Source organism: Spinacia oleracea, chromosome 4 (genome assembly GCF_020520425.1).
Source record: "Spinacia oleracea cultivar Varoflay chromosome 4, BTI_SOV_V1, whole genome shotgun sequence".
Lineage (NCBI taxonomy): Eukaryota > Viridiplantae > Streptophyta > Magnoliopsida > Caryophyllales > Amaranthaceae > Spinacia > Spinacia oleracea.
Window position 1 is genome coordinate 14,001,266 of NC_079490.1, and position 22,043 is coordinate 14,023,308.

General features: G+C 37.5%; 1 protein-coding gene across 1 annotated transcript; it reads left to right on the forward strand.

Moving 5' to 3' along the window:
• The first annotated feature begins 1,427 nt into the window (after window positions 1–1,427).
• On the forward strand, window positions 1,428–6,538 carry LOC110792502 (GDSL esterase/lipase At5g33370). The gene is made up of 5 exons (XM_021997322.2): window positions 1,428–1,722; window positions 2,054–2,181; window positions 2,905–3,147; window positions 5,086–5,338; window positions 6,070–6,538. The coding sequence occupies exons 1-5, from the start codon at window positions 1,485–1,487 to the stop codon at window positions 6,300–6,302; spliced, it is 1,095 nt and encodes a 364-aa protein (XP_021853014.1). The 5' UTR covers window positions 1,428–1,484; the 3' UTR covers window positions 6,303–6,538.
• Window positions 6,539–22,043: the final 15,505 nt, after the last annotated feature.

A 22,043-nucleotide genomic window follows, 5' to 3' on the forward strand; every position in this document is an offset into this window, starting at 1 on the left:
TAAGCGTTGCCCATCTACAGGTTTGAAGATGATGCATCATTGGGATCGGGATTAGAGAGCTTGTAGTTATATTTGTTTTATTAAGTGATTTGGTTTGTTAACTTGGATTTGAAATTTGTCGTACTATTCGTATTTCCTTATTTCCGTTAATTGGTTTTGGGATTAAACCTGTAATCGATTATTTATAAACCTAAAGTTAGCTTTATGTTTTCCGCTGCAAAATTCTGAATAAGCCGTTACGTTTTCACACGGGCGATAATGCCTTGATAATTCCTACGTTTTTTTATTCAAAGGCTATTTTAGAAAAGAGAGAATTGTCGGGGTGTTACAGATGCTGCGACGGAACTTTGAATAAAACCAAATACAGGAGGAGGGGTATAATTAGATGGGGTGGGTGACAGCGAATCCCTCATTTCTTGTATAATCCGTTGAATCTAACAACATTATCCCCAAATTAAAACAATACCGGCGGGAGCGGCGTAAGTGATGTTGTGACAGAACTTTGAGATGCGGTGAAGGAATTGGGGAGTAGTAGAAGTACGTGCCCTTTTCTTGGGTTGGGTTACAATAATTGGCGGGGAATACGTAATTTGGAGAAGACGCTTGAGACTTCTCTTCCTGATTCTTGGACCAGATTTTACCATTTTTGGACTTTTTTTTTTTTGGGATTTTGGGGTTTTGTTTAGGAAATTTGGTTAGAATGGGCCTTATAAACAAAATGGGGAAGTATAGATCAGTAACGGGCCTAACGGCTACAAAAAAACTCACTCTAAAAAGACTGAAAATAACTATTCACCATTTTCATGAAATCATGAATGTTAAATCAAACAAATTTTCTCTATATCATTTTTCTTTTGATCTTTCGAGGCTCTCTTTTACATCATAAAATTTATTATTAAGGTTTGGTAGCTACGAAGTATTATATACTTAAACACCTAATCATTTTCCCTTTTGACCTTTTGAGACTCTCTCTACACCATAAAATATAATTAAATCACCTGTGAAGTATTATATACTTAAACAGCTAATAATTTTGTCTTTTGAGACTCTATGTAACCGTAAAATATAATTAAATCACGATCTTACGTAAAAATACTTGTACAATAAGCTAGTTTCTATGAAAATATTTCTCTCTCCAAGAAGTAACTTAAATTCATCAATAGGATTATTAAGGTTAGCTATTTATATACGTAAACACCTAATAATTTAGGCCCTTAATAACAAGGACAACAACCATTACAAATCTAATAAGAACATTAAGGAACCACCCTTAGCTTCCTTCCTAACTTACATAGTTATAGGGTGGTCCACATCTCTATAATCTTTAGGTGCAACCGTGAAAGTAGAGGGGAAATAAGCCATTAATATGACCTACAACCATTCTTCCCTACTCCCTAGTCTTTAAGGACCTTTATATAAATTGCCCTTCATGAACTTCACTTCATTCATCCTGAAATTGATTCTGTCAATACAAAGTAAGAAAAATGGCATCAACATTATTAGCTACATTCCTAGTATTATTGTTATTGTCAATCCTTTCTTCCCCTGCTGTAGCGCAACCTCGAGCTTTTTTCGTGTTTGGTGACTCTCTCGTCGATAGTGGCAACAACAACTTCCTTGCCACCACAGCTCGGGCTGATTCTCCGCCTTATGGTATCGATTATCCTACTCATCGCGCTACCGGGAGGTTCTCTAATGGGCTTAACATTCCTGATCTCATCAGTTAAGTTTCACTACCTTATCAGTTTCATATAAGTACTCTTGTTTGTAACGTAATCACGTACATTATGCATGTTAAAACTACGTGTTATGTTTTATTAGTATGTGTTAAACTGTTAGAGATATGACAAGATCGATATCAAAAGATATGCCCGATATATCTCAACAGTTTAACACGTACTAATAAAACATACGAAGTAAAACATAAAACATAAAACATAACATGCACCTAGTTTTAACTTATCTTATAATATATCGAGCATACCTTTTGTGTCCTGTCATATCTCAACGTAATTAAACTAATGTGTGTTCATGTTTTTGTTATTATTATTAGGTGAAAAACTTGGTGCAGAACCTACATTGCCATACTTGAGTCCTGAGCTAACAGGGCAGAAACTACTTGTTGGAGCCAATTTTGCATCAGCTGGAATTGGAATTCTCAATGACACCGGAATTCAGTTTGTAAGAATTATCCTCTAGACTTTAATTTTCTTCATATTGTCATCTCTTTTCGCCGTCTCGTATTAAGATGAGACCCTCATTTCATTATATAAATGCAATCAACAAAAGACCACGTGAATTAAACAACAACGCCTTAACAATAGCTCCATCTTTACAAAATTAATCAAACTACATCTAAAATTTGGACTCCTAACATTTTGGGTCATGTTCTGTCATTCACCCCGCGCATGCCCAGAACCACCTCTAATGTTGCATGATAAATTAATTGACAATGTGGCTACCACATATGACTTAAAAAGTTTTTGTGCTTTTAAGTTTAAACAAGGAAATTTTCAAAATTACCACCTTATAAAATTAACTTTTTTAAACTTACCACCTTATAAAATTACAAACCTTCAAAGTTACCACCTGTTAACGGATTCTGTTCCGTTCCGTTAACAGGTGGTAACTGTAAAGATTTATGATTTTATAAGGTGGTAATTTTAAATTAAAATTTTATAAGGCGGTAAGTTTGAAAATGTTGACTTTATAAGGTCGTAATTTTGAAAAAATCCTAAAAACAATGAATGGTACTATATTCCTAAATAAAATGGTACTATGTTACATGCAATGTACTCCGTGGTACGTAACATGTACATATAGTAGTTGACTAATTGTTGCACGTTAGAAAATTAATTAAACCGCTGGCAATGATACTGAACAAGCCCTGTTTTTTTTCCGCAGCTGAACATAATCAGAATCCCCAGACAGCTAGACTATTTCCATCAATACCAACAAAGAGTGAGTGCCTTAATCGGAGAAGCGAGGACGCGACAACTAGTAAACCGGGCGCTAGTGTTGATCACCGTCGGAGGCAATGATTTCGTAAACAACTACTACTTGGTGCCATTCTCAGTCAGATCTACTCAGTTCACTCTCCCTGATTATGTGGATTACCTCATCTCGGAATATGGCAAGATCCTTGAGGTACGTACATTACTCTTTTTTACTTTCTCATGTTTGGTTAATGGACCACATTTTTGCTATATTTTTACTTGTAAATTTTATATGATGTCACATGAAAACCGAAAGTGGTGTTAAAGCAAGATTACTAAAATTATGCCTTTTGTTCATGTCATAATGTCAAATACTTAATTGGTTACCACAAGGCATATATATTATGCATCATTTTAGAACTTTATGTTGTTCTACATTTATGAAAGTGAGTAGTTGCTAGATCCATATTAAGAATTGCTTTTATGTGATTTTTTAAAATGAATTTTTACTTTCGTAATAGAAGTATGTAAACATGAGTTGCATCAATATTTCAAAAGAGCACACGTAAAACTACATATATAGATATACAAGTTATCTATCGACCCCATTAGACCGGCTAATTTTAGTCTTTTTTTTTTACGATTGACAAAATGTTGAACGCATCTAGACCAGCCTAGCTAGTAGCTAGCTAGCCCAACCAACACAAACTAGTTGATGACCAAAAGGCATATTATGCATCATTTTAACAACTTTCTGTTGTTTTACATTTGTGAGAGTGTGTAGTTGTTATGTCCATTTTAAGAATTACTTTAATTTTAGGAAATTTTGTGAAACACTACCTTTATGTTTGGTGGTTTTGTGAATTGTACCTTATAAAAACTTTTTTAAATTTAACTACCTTATTAGTTTGGTTTGTTTGACTAACACTACCATTTGACGTTTTCCGTTAATTTTTTCCGCCGTGTATTTGTTCTATTCTTTTAAATATCTTTGTTCATTTGTCGTTTTGTTCTTTTGCCATACTAAATAACCGTTGTAGTAGAGTTTAAAGACAGAAAACATCAATAAAAAAAAACGGCAAATGGTTGTGTTAGTCAAACAAACCAAACTTATGAGGTAGTAAAATATAATTTTCTTTTTAAAAGGTAGCAATTTACAAATCCATCAAACTTAAAGATAGTGTTTCACCAAGTTTCCTTAATTTTATGTGATGTTTTAAAACAACTTTTTAGTTTGCAATATGTTAGAAGTAAAAGTTCATGGTGATAAAATTTTAATTTTGGGCACTGCACACATTTGAACATTAGTTACATCAACATTTCAAAAGATAATACTTCATTATATACTTCGTATTTGTGGAATAGTAGATAGATCTCCATTTATCGATTGATCAACCCCAATAGACCGGCTATTTTTAGCCATTTTTATAAATATTAACGCACCAAGACCGGCCCTGCCCACACGAACAAGTTGATGCCACCTTTTAAAATACACATACCATTTTAGGTACATAATGGAAAACAGTGATCATGTATGCTTTGGAAACATAAGTTTAAATGTTACGAAGTAAAATACTTGGAATAATACAAGTTGTGAACTTGTGATCATATTGAAAATTACTCTGTACCACGTATGACTTGGTAGATTCATGTTATCGATCAACCATATTAAACCCCAGCTATGTTTTAGCTTTTTCGATGGAGCCAAAGATTCATTTGTTCTTTTGGTTGTGGGATATAATGGACTAAATCAAAATGGTTCTTAAAACCTCTTTGCTTCCTTTCCATGAAGTAGAAGATGGTCGTCCCGTTGTCGCCCCGTTATCGCTTTTGGGTCAATTGGAAACAACCTCTCTGCAATTGCAGAGGTAAGGTTGCGTACACCCGACCCCCCTTACCCCGCTTTTTGCGGGAGCCTCTTTAAGGCAATGTGGTAATGATAATGATAATGATATGTTTTAGCTTTTATTTTTTTACGATTGACAAAATGTATGTTGACACACCTGGACCGGCCTAGCCTAGCTAGCCCAGCCCACATGAACTGGTTGATGACCTCATGACCACCTATATATACCATTTAAAATGTTAAGTTACTTGAAATAACATAAGTTATGATCATATTGAAAAATACTACGTATGTATGTTGCAGCAATTGTACAACTTGGGAGCTCGTAGAGTCCTAGTAACGGGGACCGGACCACTAGGATGTGTACCTACAGAGATAGCACAAAGAGGGAGGAACGGAAATTGTGCAGAAGATCCTCAGAAAGCTGCTGATTTATTCAATCCTCGACTTATCGACATGATCAATCGTTTAAACAACAACATTGGCTCGCACGTCTTCATTGCTGCTAATGCTTTTAGAATGCACATGGATTTCATCCAAAGCCCTCAAGCATATGGTAATATCTCTATTTCTCTACTAGGAATAAAATCACTAAAACTCTAAAACTAAGACAGGTTTGTGACAAAATACCTTTATATCACATTTTTGTTAAAAAAAAAACACACTTTTTACTACTCTTTTATGTGAGAAAACCTCTTATATGTTAATTATTTTTAATAAGCACGCCTTAATGTGGGAATAATGTCGGATTTCGGCCAAACATCAATTTTTAATCCTTACAATAGTATTTAGATCTCTATTAGGGAAAATTTCAATAAATTAAACTAACTAGACCCGATCATTTTGAGCCTGATCCGTTTGGCATGACCCAAAAAATAGAGACTTTGGATAAATTTTTAGAACTGTATTTTGGGTTCGGACTGACCCGATTTTTATTTTTTTGGGCTGGTTTGACCAACTCAAGATTAAAATTTTAGTTATAAAATTGTCCAGACTTGAAATTGGCCAAAAAAGCCCTCAAATAGTGGGCTTTTCGGGCACAACAAATCGGCTCGAAGTTTTGCCCTACCGGACATAATAGGCAGAATTTTAATAGCGGGCTTTCCGGGCACAACAAATCGGCCCGGAGTTTGACCCTACCCGACATAATGGGCAGATATTTTGGTCGTGGCCCAGCCTGAACCCATCCCTGTCCGCCTTTTAATTGCGTGTAAAACTAACTAAAGCTCATATTTATTGATTTCATATGTGCATAATTTAAAATAAATTATGGGCTCTTATTTGCAGGATTTAGGACATCAAAGACGGCATGTTGTGGACAAGGACCATACAATGGACTTGGACTTTGCACTGTGGTATCGAACCTGTGTTCGAACAGGGACGAGTACGCGTTTTGGGATGGCTTTCACCCTACGGAGAAGGCGAATAGGTTGATCGTGCAACAGATTATGGGTGGTAACACTGACTACATGCATCCCATGAACCTTAGCACTATAATGGAGTTGGACTCTAGAGTTTGATGAACAAGGAAAACATACGTATCGTATCGTATCGTATCGTAACGTAGTATTGATTCATTTGCTAGGGAGAACTATGTAGCCCTAATTAAGTTTTCGGGTTATGAGTTAGAATTGTTGAGTGATTCGTATGATTTTCGATCTAGTTGTGTTTGGGATTGGAGATGGTGGAATTGAACCAAATAATTAATAGTTGATTATGTTCAAGTAAATCAAAGCAAAATCGATTTTCCCTTTAATTTGTTCTCTTAGCATTATGAACATCAAAATAAGCAATCCATGCATAACAAATAATATCGAACTGATAAAATCCAAGGTGTGCTTAGGCATAACACACTGTACAATATATTTTTAAATAGAAATTTTTGCATATCATGATGTCACGTGTTATCCCTTTATTTTATTTTTTAAAAAGATAACTATCATACGAAGTACATTTTTCTCTATTCCTTTTTATTCTTTCTTTTCCTCTTTTCCTTCTTAATCCAGGCTCAAAACCCTTAAATACAAGCTAATTAAAGAAGTAGTTGCAAGTCATAGCTATTAGCTTCAATTCAGTAATTCAAGCTCATCTATATTTGTCAGTTGTCACAAATAAAGCCAACTATGGAGTTAAATTAAAGTACGTCCTATTTATTTTAGCAAAACCTCATTTAAGGGTTATTTCCGGTTCAGGCAATGTTAGTACACACTAGCATTCCTACCACAAGCATCTTTTTATTTTGGTAATCCAAATTTCAAAGACAGTATGGCATGGTCTCTTTCCCTAGAGGTAGTTGCACACTTGTACATATATGAGTATCGAATTGAACCACCTTCTCTAGCTTAGATTACACTTTGGGGGGTTGTCTATATATATGATCCTTAGTTGCTATTAACCTATGATGTAAACCGAGGAATTAATTAGAGGATAAGAAATCAGTTCAAGAACGTTAATTAAGTTCAACCGTCCTCTAGCAAGAAAGTTCATTGTGTCAAAAAACTGATAGACTATTTTTGTGATTCTATCACAACCAGCCTTCTATTAAACCGTTTGACACTTACGTAGTAGTCCGCAGTATTTAACTGTCATATCATATTCATTGTTTCTTTTTCTCCGCTTATTGATATGCTTAAACTCAGCAGTAGCCCTGCCTGACCCCAGGGTCGCACTATCAAATCATATTCATTATGTTTAATATTATAGTAGTTGTGTAGAAGTGGGTGACGTGACATGTGGTCTAACCGTCTACAAGAATCTATAGAGAATAAATAAATATGTAGCAGTAGTCATTTGCTTACTTTGCTATTCCTATTTAATGAAACTTAATTAATCTGGTCCCAAATTAACAAGAAAGTAACTACTTCTACAACTACAATCACCACAATTTAGATTATATACTCGGGTGCACATCCAAAATTAATACACAACTTTTTCTTGAATCTACAAAAAATGGGATTGATAAATTAATTTATCACTGTGCATCCCCAATAAACATCCAGAGAACACCCAATGAACATTTAGAAAGATTTCAATGCACACGTACATGTGGTATATCTATTTTTTGTTTTGAATATGAAGTATATGTGCATTTGTCATATGATCTTTGAATATGAACAACGTGTTATCACAATTTGGATTATACACCCTGGTGCACAGTGCTCATTGTGCACCCTGTTGAACATTTATTGAAAATCTAATGAACATTGAGAATGATTTCAATGTACATGTACTAGTAAACTATTTAAACTATATGTTCTATGGAATTGAACTATATGTTCATTGGCTATATGTTCTTTGGGTATGAACAATATGTTGGTGTGCATTGTCCTCAGTCCACATCACACTTCATCACATCAAGGGAAGCAAGTCATTGAAGCTGCACGAGCCTTCTAGAAGCACATGACATCAGGCAGATGACATCAGCTCTAACAACCATCCCTAGAATTTAGGGAGTTAGTTAGAAGTCAGCTTGTTAGTTGACATGTAATAGATACTACTGATCTTTGTAAGAGATCATTGTAGATGCTGAGCTGTACTTTTACTTCTCTCTGATTGGTTGAGACACCTCACCAATCAGCATGTATTTATAGTTCCAACTGTTGCTGTAATCATTCTAATTCATTCATTCAATAAGAAACACTTTCTCTCTTTTCTCTCCAGTTCAATTCTCTCTTATTCTTACTGTTATTCCAACAATGAGTTCATGCTAGATCATGAACTTTAACATGGTATCAGAGCAGATGATCGTTTGATCCTGCATTTTTCTTTTCTCTATCAAATCTTTTATAGATAATCCTCAATAAACTGTAGTTTTGCATCATCAAAATTCCTGCAGAACAACAAGATCCAACACTAAATCCTAATTCTTCTTACTATTTGAGTAACAGTGATCTAAATGCTACAAAGTTAGTCAATTTTGAATTCGAAGGAGAAGGTAAAAGTTTCAGTGATTGGAGGAGATCAATGATGATAGCATTGTCAGCCAGAAACAAGTTATGCTTTGTTGATGGCCGCTTGAATCAACCAGCAGCAAATTCTGCAAACTACATAATCTGGATCAGGTGTAATGACTTAGTAATTTCTTGGGATGCTAGCTTCTTTGGAACCTAAAATAGCAAGAAGTGTATTGTATCTCAAGACAGCAAGAGCAATATGGCTCGAGTTAGAGGACAGATACTGCAGAGAATCAGGACCTCAACTCTTTTCTGTGCAACAACAACTCAGTGAACTAACTCAAGGTGATGATGAATTAGTTGCCAGTTTTTTCACTAAAATTAAAATGTTATGGGTGAAGGAAATAATGCCCTTGGTCCAAGTATGCATTCTATATTAAGTCTAATAAATGCGGTTCAGTATTAATTAACAAGTTAATAATTCAGTGAGATCAAGTGAGCTGAATGCCTAGCTAGAGGCCGCTTCAGTTCAAGTGGAATTAATGATATTAATCCACAGCTTACTCTTGACTGAACCCGTAGGGTCACACAAATAGTACGTAAACGGATCAAGTAGTTAATGGCATTAAATACTCCATCTATGGATATTCGGAATCGACGGATCTTGGTTTCAGTGGGAGCTGAGATCGTCACAGGCAAGAAATGAATGCTCCGGAAACGATGATATTGCCGAAAACGGAAATATGGATCGTATCGGAAATATAAATATTATCCAAGTCGTAGATGTTGCCGGAAACGGAAACATGGTACGTATCGGAAAATATTATCGGAAATGGAAATATTGCCGAAATCGGAAATATTGCCGGAAACGGAAATATTGTCAGAATCGGAAATATTGCCGGAATCGGAAAATAATTCCGGAAACGGAAATATTAAATATTTGTTCGAAACGTAAATTAATTCCGGAATCGGAAATATTAAATATTGTTCGTATCGGAAATAAATTCCGGAATCGGGAATTTAATCGGAAGGGCGTCGTACGAATTAGCATCGGACGAGACTTACTAGACGAAGGCCCAGCACGAAGCCAGGCCTACGCTCAGCAAGCCCAAGCGCCCAAAAACACGCTGCCAAGCCACGCCCGATCCAGCGCAAGACCAGGCCCAGCAATGGCCTTGGCGCGCGCGCGGGGCTGCGACGAGTGGGCTGGCGCTGTGCGTGGGCCGCAAGGCCTGCGTGCGGTGCTAGCGTATCACTCGAAGTGTGTTACTCGAATCCTAAGGCTACCGAGATTTGTCATATGATTAAATCTAATCCTAAAAGATTTAGTTTATTTAATTAGAGTCCTAGTAGGATTATAATTAAATAAATTAGTATCCTAATAGGATTCCAAATCCTTTTCCATAACTCTATAAATAGGTGCCTAGGGTCATATATTTACATCGAGTATTCAAGTATTCAAAGTGATTTTTGAGAGCAAAAATTCAGTCACACAATTGCCTATAAGTGCCGAAAATTCTAAGTACCTTAAGGGCGATCCTAGTTGGTCAAGCTTAAGGCGGATCCGGACGTGCTGTGGACTATCTACGGAGGGACGACACTTGGAGTCCTAAAGACTTGTTCTTGTTCGGTTCGGGCGCAGCTAGGGAAGGCACGCAACAAAGAGTATGCATCTAAACTATGCTAAATGATTATGTGTAAATAATATGCTTTCCTGGCTTTATGGTTTTTCCGTATGATTTATGAATTGTCATATGTATCATAACCTAACAATGGGATCATCTGGATGGCTTAGAACCATTGCATGTATGTGTATGCACTGGCTGTAGTTGCACACTCACACAGCAGTTACTCAAAACTCAGCAGATCGAACCAAAGGCTAATTCAATTTCTTATGAAATTAAATCAGAAATATGAACATCCTAAAAGTACTATACACATGATGAATCCATTGCCTACCATCTCAAAAGCCTATGGCCTACTACTTCAAGAAGAACAACAGAAAGAAGTGAATAATCATAGAGTTCAGATACACTCAGAATCTAGTGCATTCAGTGCTAGAAGATTTGACAACAGACCTTATAGGAGTCAGTTTAATTCTGGTTCAAGTTCTCAATATGCAGGAACTGGAAATCAATTCAGAAATTCTAGTGATCACAACACCAGAAACAATCTATTTTGTGAGCACTTCAAAATGAGATATCATACTATTGATAAGTGCTGGAAACTTCATGGTTATCCAAAGGATTTTAAAGGAAAAGGAAAGAGAGTTGCAGCAGCAGCCAAGTTGGATGGCTATGTTTCTCAAGACACTCAAGAAGGTTCAGAATCTGGTATAGTCCATGCCTCTTTCACTGAAGAACAATACAGTCAATTAATGAAGTGTCTGCATAGCCAACAAACTGCTAGTCAAGTTGAGCATTCAAGTACTCACTCACTTAGATTGGCAACCAGTTATCAACCTCAAGGTACATTCTGTCTCCTATCTAATATCAGATTAAAGTGGATATTAGATAGTGGTGCTAGTGACCACATGTGTTCAGACTTGTCTCTTTTTACATCATTTGAACCTATGCATGATGGACAACATACAATCACTATAGCTAATGGAACTGAATTGCAAGTAAAGAACAAGGGTTCAGTACACTTAGGTGGAGGAATCATTCTCAGAAATGTTTTGCATGTTCCAGGGTTCCAGTTTAATCTTATATCTATTTCTAAACTGTGTTATGATGTTAATTGCTCAGTTTCATTTACAAATGGTGAATGCTATATTTAGGACCTTTCCAAGAACAAGCATATTCTGCTTGGTAAGTTGGAGAAGGGTCTGTACAGCTTGAGTGAAGATTTGTTGACACTAGAGAATAAAATAGTTTCAAAACCTTTTGCTTTGTCTACTACCAAGTCTGCTGCAGTGCAGGAAGCCAAGTTATAGCACCTTAGATTAGGACATATGTCTTTTGGTAAAATAAAGGGACTGACAGGAGTTGATGTACATGGTTGCTTAGCTGAAACCTTTTGCCAGATATGTCATATGGCAAAACAAACTAGATTGCCTTTTCCAAGTAGTTATATCAAGACCACTAAGCCTTTTGAATTGTTGCATATTGATGTATGGGGGCCTTATTCTTTTCTTGATTCATCTAAGTGTAATCAGTTTCTCACTATTGTTGATGACTATACTAGAATGACTTGGACACACCTCATGAGAAATAAAACAGATTCAGATCAGATCATGTCTCAGTTTTTGTTATATGTTGAGAATCATTTTGGGACTACAGTCAAATATGTGAGATCAGATAATGCACCTGGTCTAACTGAGGGTGGCATGAAAGATTTATTCCTCAGAAAAGGCATTTTGGGACAAACAAGTTGTAGTCACACACCTTAACAAAATGGTGTTGTTGAAAGAAAACATAAGCACTTACTTGAAACAGCTAGAGCATTGTCTTTTCAATCTAAATTACCTAACAAATACTGGAGTAGTTGTGTCCTTGCTGCAACCTATTTAATCAACAGAATGCCACTGAAAAGCATCAATTTCTCCACTCCCTATGAACAGTTGTTCAAGACCAAACCTAATCTGTCTCATTTGAGGGTATTTGGTTGCTTGTGCTACATTACAACTTCTAAAGTTCACAAATCCAAATTTGATCCAAAAGCTGACCCTTGTGTTTTCATTGGCTATCCTTCCACTCAAAAGGCCTATAAAGTTTTAAATCTCTCAACTAATAAAATTCTTACTTCCAGAGATGTTACATTCTATGAACATCATTTTCCTTTTCATTATTCTTCCACTCCTAAATCAACCTATGATAATAAATTCTTTCTTCCTATTGTCACATCCTTTTCAGAACATACTGATCTTAATTCAGATAACCTCTATTTGATACTCCTAACACATATTCAAATACTTGTTCTACAACTCCTATCACTTCTCCAGCACCAATATCATCTCATCTATCTTCTCCTTGTTAGGTTATGATACATATGATATTACATAAATCATGCGGAAACAACCATTAACCCAGGAATACATATTATTTACACATAATCATATAGCATAATTTAGATGCATACTCTTTGTTGCGTGCCCTCCCTAGCTGCGCCCGAACCGAGCAAGAACAAGTCTTTAGGACTCCAAGTGTCGTCCCTCCGTAGATAGTCCACAGCACGTCCGGATCCGCCTTAAGATTGACCAACTAGAATCGCCCTTAAGGTACTAGAATTTTCGGCACTTTTGAGCAAGATGTGTGGCTGAATTTTTCTCTCAAAAACTCACTTTGAATACTTTTAAACTCATTATAAATTGTGAACCCAGGCCACATATTTATAGGGTTATGGAAAGGGAATTGGAATCCTATTCAGATACAAATTAATTAAACCTAGAATCCTACAAGAACTCTAATTTAATTAATTTATCAAATAGAATTAGGAATTTAATCATTAACCGAACTCTGCACGTTTTAGGAAACGTGCACGAACACAAACACTTACGCACACACACACGGCAGCCACGATGGGCCGCCCATGCGTACGTGCGAGCAGCAGCCCACGCAGCGAGGCCTGCGCGAGCCACAAGCCCACGCAAGCACCCGCGCGCGCTGTGCGCGCTGTGCGCGCTGCCACGGCCTGCTGGGCCTGGCCTTGCGCTGGGCCTGGCGTGGCTGTTTGTGTGGCGCGCTTGGCTTGCTGGGCGATGGCCTGGCTTCGTGCTGGGCCCTCGTCCGGCAGGCCTCGTCCGATGCTTTTTCGTACGATACGCTTCCGATTAAATTTCCGATTCCGGAATTCATTTCCGATACGAACAATATTTAATATTTCCGATTCCGGAATTAATTTCCGTTTCGAACAAATATTTAATATTTCCGTTTCCGGAATTATTTTCCGATTCCGATAATATTTCCGATTCTGACAATATTTCCGTTTCCGGCAATATTTCCGATTCTGGCAATATTTCCATTTCCGATAATATTTTCCGATACGTACCATGTTTCCGTTTCCGGCAACATCTACGACTTGGATAATATTTATATTTCCGATACGATCCATATTTCCGTTTCCGGCAATATTATCGTTTCCGGAGCATTCATTTCTTGCCTGTGACGATCTCAGCTCCCACTGAAACCAAGATCCGTCGATTCCGAATATCCATAGATAGAGTATTTAATGCCATTAAATACTTGATCCGTTTACGTACTATTTGTGTGACCCTACGGGTTCAGTCAAGAGTAAGCTGTGGATTAATATCATTAATTCCACTTGAACTGAAGCGGCCTCTAGCTAGGCATTCAGCTCACTTGATCTCACTGAATTATTAACTTGTTAATTAATACTGAACCGCATTTATTAGACTTATCATAGAATGCATACTTGGACCAAGGGCATTATTTCCTTCAGTCTCCCACTTGTCCTTAGGGACAAGTGTGCATTTCCTAATTCCTTTGTCGCTTGATGCTTGCTCTTGAACATAAGGTAAGAGTTGTCATCCTTATTATGTCCAGAGGTGTTCCTCGGTTTCAGAGTTCAACTGATCAAATAAACAGATAATCATAGCCTATGATTCATCCGAGCACGGCCATGCATTTCACAGTTTCTAGCTCTCCGAGTGGCCTTGTACAACTTTTAAGCATCTCATCCCGATTTATGGGAGGACAATCCCAATCTTGCGATCTTGAGATTAGACTTCGTTTGATAGGTGATTACCTGAGCGTTGCCTTTATAGCCTCCTTTTACGGTGCGACGGTTGGTCAACGTCAAAGCAACCAGTTCTCAAACAAGTAATCTCAAATCACTCAGGTATTGAGGATTTAGTGTCTAATAATTTAATGAAATTTACTTATGACAGACTTTCATCTCTTACAGTAAAGTTTCATAGGTCTTGTCCGATACTAGTCTTCCCAAAGTAAGTATCTATGCAAATGATTATGACATTGCCATGTCCACATAGTTCAAGAAACATAACTACTAGTCATCTTGCATTCTAATCGTCTAACGTTTTCTATGCGTCCAATTTTATAGAAAACTCCGATTAGGGACCATTTTCAACCTTTGACATTCAAGTTCACTTGATAGACATTTCTTAGTCACAGGACTGGTCCTGACAGTCTATCTTGAATATATCGTCAAGTTGAAGGGACTCATCATTTAATAAACCACAAATTAAATGGAAAAATGAATTCTTTTCATTTATTTTGAATGATTAACCAATAATGTTTTACAAAGATTTAAACTCTAAAACTTCAAAACATTAAACAGAGACATCAAAGCCATTCTCCAATATGCTTGATTCCCATAGCTGCAGTGTGCGAGTTGTGCTTCGCTAGCGGCAGAGGTTTAGTTAATGGATCTGATATGTTGTCATCAGTTCCAATTTTGCTTATCTCGACTTCTTTTCTTTCAACGAACTCTCGTAGAAGGTGAAATCTACGAAGTACATGCTTGACTCTCTGGTGGTGTCTAGGCTCTTTTGCCTGTGCAATAGCTCCGTTATTATCACAATACAGGGCTATTGGTCCTTTAATGGAGGGGACTACACCAAGTTCACCTATGAACTTCCTTAGCCATATAGCTTCCTTTGCTGCTTCATGTGCAGCAATGTACTCCGCTTCAGTTGTAGAATCCGCAATGGTGCTTTGCTTAGCACTTTTCCAGCTTACTGCTCCTCCGTTGAGGCAGAAGACAAACCCAGACTGTGATCTGAAATCATCTTTGTCGGTTTGGAAACTTGCGTCCGTATAGCCTTTAACAATTAATTCATCATCTCCACCATAGACCAGGAAGTCATCTTTGTGCCTTTTCAGGTACTTCAGAATGTTCTTGGCAGCAGTCCAATGCGCCTCTCCTGGGTCTGACTGGTATCTGCTCTTAGCACTGAGTGCGTACGCAACATCCGGGCGTGTACATATCATAGCATACATTATTGAACCAATTAATGATGCATATGGAATCCCATTCATTCGTCTACGCTCATCAAGTGTTTTTGGGCACTGAGTCTTGCTTAGAGTCATTCCATGAGACATGGGTAGGTAGCCTCGCTTGGAGTCCGCCATCTTGAACCTATCAAGCACCTTATTGATATAAGTGCTTTGACTAAGTCCAATCATCTTTTTAGATCTATCTCTGTAAATCTTGATGCCCAATATGTATTGTGCTTCTCCTAGATCCTTCATCGAAAAACATTTCCCAAGCCAAATCTTGACAGAGTTCAACATAGGAATGTCATTTCCGATAAGCAATATGTCGTCGACATATAATACTAGGAAAGCAATTTTGCTCCCACTGACCTTCTTGTATACACAAGATTCGTCTGCGTTCTTGATAAAACCAAAGTCACTGACTGCTTCATCAAAACGTATATTCCAGCTCCTGGATGCCTGCTTCAATCCGTAGATTGATTTCTTTAGCTTGCATACCTTCTTAGCATTCTTTGGATCCTCAAAACCTTCAGGCTGTGTCATAAACACAGTTTCTGTTAAAATGCCGTTTAAGAAAGCAGTTTTGACATCCATCTGCCATATTTCGTAATCGTAATATGCAGCGATTGCTAACATTATCCGAATAGACTTTAGCATTGCAACTGGTGAAAAGGTTTCATCGTAATCCACACCGTGGACTTGCCTGTAACCTTTTGCAACCAATCTAGCTTTGAAAACTTCAAGTTTCCCATCCTTGTCCTTTTTTAGTTTGAAAACCCATTTGCTTCCAATGGCTTGATAGCCATCTGGCAAATCGACCAAATCCCATACTTGGTTTTCAGACATGGAGTCTAATTCAGATTGCATGGCTTCTTGCCATTGCTTGGAGCTAGGGCTCGTCATAGCTTGTTTGTAAGTCGCAGGTTCATCACTTTCAAGTAATAGAACGTCATAGCTCTCGTTCGTCAAAATACCTAAGTACCTTTCCGGTTGAGATCTATATCTTTGCGATCTACGCGGGGTAACATTTCTAGATTGACCATGATTCTCACCAGATTCTTCTAAAGATCTCTGAGTTTCATCCTGAATGTCATCTTGAGCATTCTCTAGAGTTTGTTGTTCGACTCGAATTTCTTCGAGGTCTACTTTTCTCCCACTTGTCATTTTGGAAATGTGATCTTTCTCCAAAAAGACACCATCTCGAGCAACAAACACTTTGTTCTCAGATGTATTGTAGAAGTAATACCCCTTTGTTTCCTTTGGATAGCCCACAAGGATACATTTGTCAGATTTTGGATGAAGTTTGTCTGAAATTAATCGTTTGACGTATACTTCACATCCCCAAATCTTAAGAAAAGACACATTTGGAGGCTTTCCAAACCATAATTCGTATGGAGTCTTTTCGACATCTTTAGACGGAGCTCTATTTATAGTGAGTGCAGCTGTATTTAGTGCATGTCCCCAAAATTCTAATGGAAGTTCGGCCTGACCCATCATTGACCTGACCATGTCTAGCAAGGTTCTGTTCCTCCGTTCCGACACACCATTCCATTGTGGTGTTCCAGGAGGAGTCAATTCTGATAGAATTCCACATTCTTTCAGATGGTCATCAAATTCATAGCTCAGATATTCACCGCCTCTATCAGACCGCAGTGCCTTAATCTTCTTGCCTAATTGATTCTCTACTTCACTCTGAAATTCCTTGAATTTGTCAAAGGATTCAGACTTATGCTTCATTAGGTAGACATAACCATACCTACTGAAGTCATCAGTGAAAGTGATAAAGTAGCTGAAACCACCTCTAGCATTTGTACTCATTGGTCCACATACATCTGTATGGATTAAACCCAATAGTTCATTTGCTCTTTCTCCAACTTTAGAGAAAGGTTGCTTTGTCATTTTGCCAAGTAAACATGATTCGCATTTACCATAATCCTCTAAGTCAAATGGCTCTAGAATTCCTTCCTTTTGAAGTCTTTCTAAGCGTTTCAAGTTTACATGGCCTAATCGACAATGCCACAGATAGGTGAGATCTGAATCATCCTTTTTGGCCTTTTTGGTATTTATGTTATATACTTGTTTGTCGTGATCTAATAAATAAAGTCCATTGACTAATCTAGCAGATCCATAAAACATCTCTTTAAAATAAAACGAACAACTATTGTCTTTTATTAAAAAGGAAAATCCCTTAGCATCTAATCAAGAAACTGAAATGATGTTTTTAGTAAGACTAGGAACATGGAAACATTCTTCCAGTTCCAAAACTAGCCCGGAGGGCAACGACAAATAGTAAGTTCCTACAGCTAATGCAGCAATCCGTGCTCCATTTCCCACTCGTAGGTCGACTTCACCCTTGCTTAACTTTCTACTTCTTCTTAGTCCCTGTGGATTAGAACATAAGTGTGAGCCACAACCTGTATCTAATACCCAAGAAGTTGAATTAGCAAGTATACAGTCTATAACGAAAATACCTGAAGATGGAACGACTGTTCCGTTCTTCTGATCTTCCTTTAGCTTCAAGCAATCTCTCTTCCAATGCCCCTTCTTCTTGCAGTAGAAGCATTCGGATTCAGAAGTGGGTTGACTGACCTTCCTCTTTGCAGATTTGGCGCCAGTTTGCTTAGTTGGGCTGGCCTTGTTGCCACCTTTCTTAGCATTCCTCTTCTTTCCAGATTTCTTGAACTTGCCCCCACGCACCATAAGCACATCCTGCTTATCACTTTTGAGCGTCTTTTCAGCGGTCTTCAGCATACCGTGAAGCTCAGTGAGCGTTTTGTCCAGACTATTCATACTGTAGTTCAGTTTGAACTGATCATACCCGCTATGAAGAAAATGGAGGATGGTGTCTATAGCCATTTCCTGAGAAAATTGCTGATCCAGCCGACTCATATTCTCAATGAGTCCAATCATTTTGAGAACATGTGGACTTACGGGCTCGCCTTTCTTAAGCTTGGTCTCAAGAATTTGCCTATGAGTCTCGAATCTTTCGACTCGAGCCAGATCTTGGAACATGTTCTTCAACTCACTGATGATTGTGAAAGCATCTGAGTTGATGAACGTTTTCTGCAGATCCGCACTCATGGTGGCGAGCATTAGACATTTCACATCCTTGTTGGCATCAATCCAACGATTGAGGGCTGCCTGAGTGACCCCGTCGCCTGCAGCTTCGGGCATCGCCTCATCTAGGACATACTCCTTTTCTTCCTGCATAAGAACTATTTGCAAGTTCCTTTGCCAGTCAAGGAAGTTTTTCCCGTTCAACTTCTCCTTTTCGAGAATTGATCGAATGTTGAATGAATTGTTGTTTGCCATATTAAAAACTACAATTGAAAAGAATAAACAAATAAATAACCATTCACAGTTTCTCTTAATAAACTTAAATTCTAGCATACATGCATAATTCAATGTTTATTAAGCATTTTATTCAAGTTATGTGTTCCGGCAGGTGTGAATAAAATGATTCCAAGATCCTAAAATCATTGAAGAACTAAGCACAGTTTGTCGACTTAATCCTAAAACATTTTAGGTAAGCAAAAGCCTTTTGCTAATAGTCTAGAAACTATTCTTGGTTGATAGGTACGTCTAAGGACTTATTAGGTAAACCTATCGATTTTGCTACGACATAAAAGGACTCCTTACTTATATCATTGAGTTTTACCAAAACTAACATGTACTCACAATTGTTTGTGTACCTTGCCCCTTTAGGACCAATAAGTAACACCTCGCTGAGCGAAAACTATTACTAGATTGATGTAAAGGATATCCAAGCAAGTGTATATTTTGGCATGGCACCTTTTAACTCAATTTTTAAGTTTGGAACTTAAGGCTCTTACTATGTTGGTTAGATTTTAAGTGAACTAAAATCCTTAATCATGCAACATAATCAAGCTTTTGATCTCATGCATTTTAAGACATATTTAAAAGCAATAAATAACTTAAAACATGCATAAGATATTTGTGATCTAGTATGGCCCGACTTCATCTTGAAGCTTTAACTTCAAAGTCCGTCTTGAAAATCTCCGTGGGAGGCACCATTTTCTTCAAATAGGATAAGCTATAACTAATTACAACTATTTGATGGTACGCAGACCATATTTGAATTGAAAAATAACTTTGGTACTTCAGACCAATTACATTCAAATTAATGGTACGCAGACCATATTTTCTATCCTATTTGGGCCATACTAGTCACTTCATAACCTGCAAAACAGTACATATACAATATATACCATTCACCCATTCATTATCATGAATGGCCCACATAGCTGGTTAGTAAAACACATTATGCATCACGTAAACATTTGCAGCAATTAATCAAGGGCACCAATAATCTACCAATTATTCAGTCCTTATTAATTCTAATCAAGTTGTTTTAACCTTAAGGATTTGTAGACCTAATCAAGAGTTTATGACTAAAAAGCGCTCCCACTTAAACCAATAAATTCATATGCTTTACTAATTTTAAACATAAAAATGTATTTCTAGTCTAACTGGAAACATACAAATTTAATTAAAATTTAAAGCTCATATAAATTTATAATTGAATCCAAAAAGTTTAATTTAATTTCAGTCGTTATTTAAATTAATTCATGATTTTAATTTTAGTAAAATAATTAGAATAAATAACATTTATTATAATTACAATATTCAAAATTAAAATCCAAGAAAATAATTTAAATTATTAATTTTAAAATTAATTAAAATTACGTAAACTGAAAATTTTCAAATTAAACATTCAAAACGATCTAATCGCAACGCAAACACCCTACGCATTGCACGCCCATGGGCCGCACGCACACAGCCATCGCTGGCCATGTGCGCGCAGCCCATGCGCTCGTCGCATAGCTGCTGCATCACCATCGCAAGCCTCCGCACGCTGTGGTGCTCGCTGCGCGCGCGCCAGCGCTCGTCGCACGCGAGCCATCGCTCGCAGTGCGCGCTCGCCAGCGCTTGCTGTGCGCGCAAGCCATCGCTCGCTGGGCGCGCGACATCGCTCGCTGGGCGCGCGACATCGCTCGCTGTGCGCGCGAGCCATCGCTCGCTGTGCGCGCGAGAAACGCTGGGCGCAGCGCTCGTGGCACGCGAGCTTGCGCTCGCTGCGCGCGAGGCTGCGCGCTCTTGCGCGAGGCAGCGCGCGTTGTGGCGCAGCTCGCTTGCTGCCCACACGCGACTGCCTTGGCTTGCCTTTCGCCCATGCCCATTCGTCCATTGCTCGTGGCCCACGACACAAGGCAGGGCTGCTGCCTTGTGCTCGTGCACTACGCCCTTGCTCATTGCATTCGTGCCGCACGGGCGACGAGCTCCCTTGCTCGTCGTCGCATGCCCGCATTATACAACACCCCTTAAGGGTAACACGAAGCGTCCATTGCTTTGTGCGTGCAAGTTATATGAACGAATCGCATAAAAAATTTAAAATTTATAAAATTAATGACAAATTAATAAATATTATTAATTTCATAATTTTAGGGCGAAAAATCGAAAATTTATTATTCAATTGATTTCCGATTGTTATGGATTCAAGTCTAGGTCATAAAAATTTAAAATTTATCATAAATTTACAATTTTTATGGTGGTTTTTAATCATAGGTTTCTAATTAAATTATAATTAATTATGAAAATCAAATTAATTCTAAATTATTCTAATTTTCAACAAATTAATCATAATTACAAATTAGATTGCATAATTAACAAGACTAGGCATTCAAACTTGTTAAACATATGCAGTAGGTCAATCAAAAATTCAAGATTTATCAACAAGAATCGCAAATATTTAATTTAACATCTTAAATTTACGAAATTTTGCATTCGAAAAACTAAAACCTCCGAAAAGTCATAGTTAGGCTTCGAATTTGAGAATTCTGGGTTCGGCGAAATTGACACAAAAATCACTCGATTTGGATGAGTAACGAAGAAACTGCCGAAAAACTGCGTACGTATAATTAAATAAACGCAATTTGCAATTAATTAACAATTACGAAAATTAATCACCCCTTTTAATTCTTGCAAATTTGTAATATTTAACCATGTTCATGCAATTTAGATTATGAAAATAATAAGGGGCTCGTGATACCATTGTTAGGTTATGATACATATGATATTACATAAATCATGCGGAAACAACCATTAACCCAGGATTACATATTATTTACACATAATCATATAGCATAATTTAGATGCATACTCTTTGTTGCGTGCCCTCCCTAGCTGCGCCCGAACCGAGCAAGAACAAGTCTTTAGAACTCCAAGTGTCGTCCCTCCGTAGATTGTCCACAGCACGTCCGGATCCGCCTTAAGATTGACCAACTAGAATCGCCCTTAAGGTACTAGAATTTTCGGCACTTTTGAGCAAGATGTGTGGCTGAATTTTTCTCTCAAAAACTCACTTTGAATACTTTTAAACTCGTTATAAATTGTGAACCCAGGCCACATATTTATAGGGTTATGGAAAGGG

Excerpts from the sequence above, each read along its gene's own strand:
- LOC110792502 (XM_021997322.2), top strand. The coding sequence starts at position 1,485 with ATGGCATCAACATTATTAGCTACATTCCTAGTATTATTGTTATTGTCA. Across the intron at positions 3,148-5,085 it reads AATATGGCAAGATCCTTGAG|CAATTGTACAACTTGGGAGC; the intron begins GTACGTACATTA and ends TGTATGTTGCAG. Across the intron at positions 5,339-6,069 it reads CCAAAGCCCTCAAGCATATG|GATTTAGGACATCAAAGACG; the intron begins GTAATATCTCTA and ends TCTTATTTGCAG.